At 43.0% G+C, this 7,500-nt stretch overlaps 1 protein-coding gene across 6 annotated transcripts in view; it reads left to right on the plus strand.

The window, feature by feature from the left end:
• myo6a (myosin VIa) overlaps positions 1-7,500 on the plus strand; it is a 183,459-nt gene that overhangs the window by 91,080 nt on the left and 84,879 nt on the right. For all 6 annotated transcript variants that reach the window (XM_063223196.1, XM_063223198.1, XM_063223199.1 and 3 more), the window contains exon 10: positions 1,380-1,460. In XM_063223196.1, coding sequence (XP_063079266.1) covers positions 1,380-1,460 — 81 coding nt within the window. The remainder of the gene's footprint in view (positions 1-1,379; positions 1,461-7,500) is intronic.

A 7,500-nucleotide genomic window follows, 5' to 3' on the forward strand; every position in this document is an offset into this window, starting at 1 on the left:
CTACTAGCTAGGTAATGTCATGAAGATGGATAATCTTTTGAAAAAGCAATCAGGCTTTGCATCTCTGGCACATGTGGGAATGCGGCACCAATTCACGCATTTGCATAGCCTTCTTATGGAGATTTTTTTTATAGCTAAAAGTGGTTCTCAGTCAGCGTACTTTTAGAGAAGTGCCACTCTACAAGCACAAAGTGCCTTCTTGACTTCTCTTCTTTGTTGCTTTTCTTTGCATGCTGCAACCAGCGAGCTCTTATTTCACACATATCTCATTGCTCTCTGATAGTTCTTCCACAAGTTATGGAGTTATGCTGAAACAACAAGGCAAAGGCGCCGGGAGCAACACTTTGTTAACGTTAATGGTTCTGTGTCCTAAACTATTGCCTCAAAACACTAGAAATCGAAATGCCCCTAGAGGTCGCAAATTGTAGGGGTTTAGCTCGCTAGGCCATCAAAACACACTTTATAGGGGGTGAGTGAGGTGACCCATCATGCTTATGCAGCGTACCATGAATGGGCTTGCATTGCCCATGGGTGCCCACCAGGTACGTGTGCTGCCTGGGTTATTATTCCCAACTCTGCCCTAGCTGTCTTTCGCACTGTGTGTCTGAGTGCGCGTGCGTGTGCCTGCGTATGTGTGTGCGTGCGTGCGCGGCGAAGTCTGGTTGAATCAACTATAACTATAATCGTACAGTGACGATTTTGTTTATGGTCTTGCTCCCAAAAAATGATATTGCAAGCCTCACACACAGATAGAAAATGGAGTCAGGATTTTTATGCCAGCCAGGTGCAGCTAAGGCTCCTTGCGTGCGTGTGTGTGTGTGTGACATTTTTGACAGTATATTAATCGCTTGTCAATGTCATTCAGCTCCGGCACTCTGATCATGGGCTACTTAAATGCAAATTCTCAGATGTTTGATGTTGGGAAGAGCAAACAGCATTGGGCCATTTAGACAAACAATGGCTTAAAAATCTCACTTTCAGGCAATTCAGTTTCATAGCCATGTGTGTGTATTGGTTGTTTATTTTGCATAGTTTTTTTTTTCCTCTGAAGTGTCAATTTGGTTCTGGTGACAACGGACATGTGCACAAATCAGTAATAATAATGAGGCAATTGTGTGGATATTTCTTGAGCTGGGGAACTACAAAGGAGATCGTAAATGATGCTTCAGATTGTAGTGTTCATGTCAGACAACCTTGGCTGTATTATGATGAGAAGAATCTGTTATTTAAAATATGAGAACAAAGGTCTTCTATTGCACCTGTTAAGATTGCCAGTACTTGTTTTTCAACCTTAATATTTTGGCAACGGATAAATTCTTACATTTTTTTTTTTACCCCCCCCCTCTCTCTCTCTCTCTCTCTCTCTCTCTCTGATGCAGTATTTGAATCGTGGATGCACTCGCTACTTCGCCACCAAGGAAACGGACAAGCAGATCATTCAGAACTGCAAAAGCCCAGAGGTAAAGTGTCGTGCCACATCCTCATTATCTCAACATTTTCAATTTTATTTCAATCATTTCTTTTTTCATTTTTTCCCTTCTCTACATCTGCCTCTTATTCTTTCCATTTAGCTCCCTGCTCCTTACCCTGTCTCTCTTAAATCCTTTCTCTCTCTGTTGCTCTCTTTTGGATTTGCGGTCGCTCCTAGTCCTAAACTCGAATTAACATACCATTTTCTTTCTCTGCACCTTTGCATTGTTTGCTTGTGGCTCTGTGCCCAAGCATATAGGGGTTTGCTCTAACCATCTTTAAACACACACGCACACGCACACGCACGCACGCACGCACGCACGCACGCACGCACACACACACACACACACACACACACACACACACACACACACACACACACACACACACACACACACACACACACACACACACACACACACACACACACACACACACACACACACACACATTTTTAGTTCCCAGAGTCCCCAGGTGCTCCCCTCTCCTTTCATCTACAGTCCCCTTTTCCCAGCATGCTCCTCTGTTCTCCGGGCCCTGTCCATCTCGTATGGAGATGAGGCCCCATCCTGCCACTGCGGAGAGGGCAAAATGTGTGAGCCGTGTAATCCGAGATGAATTGGGTAAAAGATGGCCATGCGAAATTGTCTGTGTTTTGGGGAATGGAATCTGTGCCCCCTTCAAAAGGATAATGAAATCAAGAGAGCGCATCACATTCTCGTTGCAGAGAATTACGAAGATGAGTTTTTCTACTACGTATCTTCTCACCTTTCTTTTATTGTCCCTCAAGAAGGAATGAAGACCTTGAATTTTCTTTTTATTGTCTTATCAGAGTTGGCTCTCGTAACACTTCAAATGAAAAATGTTCTCCTGGTTATTGAGTCCTGTAGCTATTGTGTATCGTTCAAATTTGTTTTGGGAAAACGGGGGCAAATCGTCACACCGTTGACTTGGCTCCAGAGCCGAGGAGGCCACCGCTGCCTGCCGTGAGATTCGACAGTAATTGGCGGGTTATCGAGTTTTACCCAAGGTGACCCAGTTGTTAAATTTATTTAATCCGTTTGAAGGAGCCCGCATTGAGTCTCGAAAACAAAACAGGACGTGGCACTCCTTCGACGGCGGAACAGCATACTCTATAGATGAAAACGGTTCAATCATCTAACACGAAGAAGCACGTGTACCCATTTGTGGAACGATGGTACGCCAAGCCAAACCAGAAGAGCTGGTTTTTGCATCACATGAAAAAATGAGTCCAGAAAAGTAATTCCTCTGTCCAGATGCAAAGGAAAATGTCATATGTCCCAAAAAAAGTGTTGGGCATGCTGAATGGTTGGCAAAGAGTGATGTTCAAACAATTGTTGATCTTCGATGGTTGAGATGTCCAGACTGTGCCAAGAAAAAGTAAGGGCCTCGGCACAGCAGTTCCGAAAGCACTGCTGAGCCCTATCGGTTTTGACAATTTCTGTTGCCTTCGCACACTGGCTCAGACGTGCTTTAAACAATGAATGGTCAATTTCATCACAGCGGAAGTTCCAACAAAATAGAGTTAGATAGACCATAATCGGTAGCCAACATACGTGGACATCCGGGGACATCGGCGCCGGTGTGCGGGGTTATATTGAAAACTGTGGAAATAACCATTGGCAGAGCAGTGCTCCGCACTTTGTCAGAACCGCTGTGCAAAGGCCTTGAATGACTAAAGGGATTGCAAGTTTGCAGACCACTTTCTCTGGCTTTGTACGCTGGGAATAACGCGAGCCCCGCCGAGTTGAAATCCCTAAGATGTGAGATGTACCATGAATACAGAGTATGTGTGTAAAGACTTTCATCTTTCTTTGGCACAAGATGTGCGCTGTTGTGATGTCAATTTCACATAGTTACTGTGTGGAGACTTGAAAAGTAAAGGGCTCTGCACTCAGGACAGATTTTCGCAGATACGTCTTTGTAGATAGTTTTGCCCAACTGGCAAACTCTTATTGTCATTGTGACATAGCACTCCACAGCACACAGTGTTCGCTGCACACAACAAAATTGCATTCATGCCTCGCCCGTGCAAGGGGGCTGCCCCAAACGATGCCCCAGGGAGCAGCGCAGCAGGACGGTATCATGCTCAGGGTACTTTAGTCATGAAGGAGGATGGGGGAGATTACAGAAGTTTGCTTCAGTAGAAAGTCTTCCCACAGCCCTGAGCTTGTTAGCTCAAGTACAGTTTGAAAAAAAGACTACTTTGTGACAACCTGAATGAAAATCACTCCCTCACTCAAACTTTTAATAACAACTGGAAGAAGACTAGTGCACACTAGTGTTCATTTCCGCACTCAGTATATTGTCAAGGTCCCTTTCCCTCTTCCCTAATTAAAATCGTATTAGAGTGTGTGTTCCTTAGGACTGCATTCTCTGGTGCAGTCCGGCTGCATCTGGGTAATTAATGAGGATTTCTAATAGACCACTAGAGTTCAACCGGTCCAGCAACTTCTCTTCTCTTCTCTTCTCTTCTCTTCTCTTCTCTTCTCTTCTCTTCTCTTCTCTTCTCTTCTCTTCTCTTCTCTTCTCTTCTCTCCTCTCCTCTCCTCTCCTCTCCTCTCCTCTCCTCTCCTCTCCTCTCCTCTCCTCTCCTCTCCTCTCCTCTTCTCTTCTCTCCTCTCCTCTCCTCTCCTCTCCTCTCCTCTCCTCTCCCCTCCTCTTCTACCATATCCTCATACCATCTCTACCGTTCTCATCAATGATTCATTCCTTCTGTTCTCCAAACTCAAAAGCAGTGAGCCATGAACTTCGTGACTGTCATCTAAAAAGAACGGAGAAGAAAAGGAAATATTGCTTTGCGTGATCAGGGCAGTTGCGTGATAAGGTCACTGTGTGTGATAAGATGAGGCCACGTGATCAGCTCAACTACCCCCATGTGTTGTCTTTTTCCCTGTTGTGTATTTTCCATTGCCTGGCCCAGGTTACGTCAGGGCTTACTCTAGTCTACAAGACATCTGTTTTAAGGACTCGTGTACTTTTGGGGGTGGTGGTGGTGGGGTAAAAAAAAAGTTTTTTGTGACCTCATTCGTGTTTGGTGCAGTTCCCAGTGCATCTGCTTGTGACTCACAGCAGGAAATGAAGAGCAGCTGTTTTTGCACGTTTGGACTGTGATCATGTACAGTGAAAAAAAAATCAACTTTTGAATTCACAAGTATCTTCAATATGGTTCAGTTTCTCCATCAAGGCACATTTTTTAGCGAGTACCATGATTTCGTTTATTTCCCCAGGTTCTTAACAGTTTGCATGGCCATGTGACCTATGCATCTTTTTTGTTTCCTCTTCGGGTCATGTGAAGCTTATGGTGTTTTTTTTCTCATCATTGTTAGTGCGTGTGTGTGTGTGTGTGTGTGTGTGTGTGTGTGTGTGTGTGTGTGTGTGTGTGTGTGTGTGTGTGTGTGTGTGTGTGTGTCTGCACATGTGTCTATGTGTGTTCTTGCATTGTCTCTTCTCTGTGTAACTCACAATAAGGTGACCTATTATGCTCATTCATCTTCATTTGCTCTAAAGGGTGATGGCTGGTGGCTATATATGCATGCATAACCTCTGAATATGTTTGGATTTGTTTTAAAAGAAAATAGATAGAAGCTAAATTGTGTGGAAAGTGGTATCTTTTAAAAACACCATTTATGCCTACCTAAAGATGTTTGGTTGGTTGATTGTCAATTTATTTACGTACTTACTAACTCAGTTTTAAAGTGAGTGCCCAGAGACTGCTTAAACTAAGACAAACAGTTTGTAGATGTCCCCCTTTTATTTTTTATCTCCCGGCAAGATGAAATATGAAGGTACCCACCACCTGAATACCAATCAAACTGACACATGGCTGTAGGAATCTTCCCAGGACAAGCCTGCCGCCACACATGCACGGAGCACCCTATACTTTATGACCTCGCAATTTATGGCCTGTTGAGCTGTGAAATGTTTGCCATCACCTTTTCAAGTTATGTAGGTTTTTTTTACTTGCCACATGGAAGAGCTCCTGCATGCCAAGTTATTATCTGCGTAATTTATTTTTGAAAGGATTTAGTGGCTTATTTCAAAATTCCTATTAGGTCTGCATGATATCAGAAAAAAAAACATACTCGACAGCATGCAATACCTCGATAACGATATTTAAACTATATTTAGAAATATAGCTAAGTGTTTTTCTTGTCACTAATTTGTAGGTCTGTGTGGGGGGCGTGGCTTTGGTCATGGCAGGCTTCTTGCACATTTGTTGACATTCAGCAAGTGATTGGACTGCACAGAAATGTTTTACTTGTTTGTGATGATTAAGTCATTTTCGCGATATGCATATTGCCAATCTTGATATTACGATTTCGATACATATATCGATATATCGATATATTGTGCAACCCGAATTCCTACACATTCTCTCTCTCCAGTTTCGCATTCATGTGTACACGCACTCTCTCCTACTCCTATACACGCTCACTATACACCCAGTGACACTCTGTTAAGCCTGTCACGATATTCAATAAGTTGATAAACCGGACGATAACTTTTTAGAAGAACGATCACTTTTCTGGCCCCGATAAGTTACGATAAGTTATTTACATGATGTTTTGTTTTCCCTCTCTCCCTTTCTCTACCGTAGCCTAAAGCCTAGATACTGATAGGCGCATTATAGGCCAACGCAGCGCAATGACGCTTAAATGTTGGTGTAATTTTAAGTTTCAGTGCAGTTCTGGTTGAAAAAAGTGAATTGATCTGGCTACTTGTGTCTTTGAAATAGAATGCTGGTGTTCCCGCGCGTCGCTTACAAGCCTCAGCAAAGAATCTGCGCTAGAGCGCAATATTCTTCCAGTCTCAGTCAGCGCATTTGCAACGTTCCTCAGAGAGGAGAATGAACAGCTCCGACACTGAGGCAAGTGTTCATTTTGAAACATGCGCAGCAAACCAATATCCACGACGAAGACGTGTTTGTGCAAACATGAAATAGTGGTAGCCTACCGTCGCGCCAAACTTGCTCTGAGGCTGTTATTTTAAACTTCACAGAGTTTCCCCTATTATTTCAATGCGCCTCCAACACCGATGTTCGTTGTCTGTTCTTTTTGTGATTTTCGCTATATTTGTTGCTTATTTAGACCTAGCAATATGAGGAGGCAGTCCACAAGCAAATCATGAAGATCGGATTTGTGGATTTTAATCAATCACACCGGGAGAATTGTAACGGTTGAGCGCGCTACAGGGGATAATGCTTTAGTAGGCTATCTAAATAGAGGCAGTTTACTCATAACAATCAATGTATGTGCGTTCATAAAGGAGTTTAAAGTGCGCATAATTGCAACCTGTTCCAGTGGAGGGTAACGGGGAGGGAGAGAGAGGAAGGGAGGGAGGGAGAGCGCGCGCTGCCTGCACTTGGAACTTGTGCGTCTGTTCGTGCTTTTTTGCTTTTTGCTGATGTTGAATTATAACAGAGCTGATTTGGGTTTGGCTGTCAATTAGCTAGTAACAACGTGCATTTTGTTGAAATAAGCTGTCTAAGTAATAATATGTGAGTGAAATAACAATAGCCCACCCAATTGTAGGTTATTTTACACCACACCATGGACCTATAGGCCTACAAGCCATTCAGTGTGCTTGAGAAAGATAAATAACAGAAAGTAAGACTACATACTTACCCTAATAATGAATACAAAAAGCCTGTTTAGAGCCTATTGTGCTCCATGAGGATGTAATTAAAAACATATATAGGCCTATATCCCCCGCCGTGATGCTTTTAAAATGTGAAGGGTGTAGTCATTATTTTGTTAGACATTTCTTCTTGGAGCAGGCGTCAATCTTTATTATTTAAACCTCCAAGGGTGCTGGCCCAAATGTTAAATTCAATGTTTCAAGAAGGAGGCTGCGCCTTGCATAGCAGTATTTTTTATTGCACATTATATTGTAAAAAAATGGCGAGAGAGAAAATATTATCGATTAACGCAATAATTTCTTGGCCAATTTATCGTCTGGCAAAATTTGTTATCGTGACAGGCCTACACTCTGTAACACACTTTGGAG

Source organism: Engraulis encrasicolus, chromosome 18, assembly GCF_034702125.1.
Source record: "Engraulis encrasicolus isolate BLACKSEA-1 chromosome 18, IST_EnEncr_1.0, whole genome shotgun sequence".
NCBI lineage: Eukaryota > Metazoa > Chordata > Actinopteri > Clupeiformes > Engraulidae > Engraulis > Engraulis encrasicolus.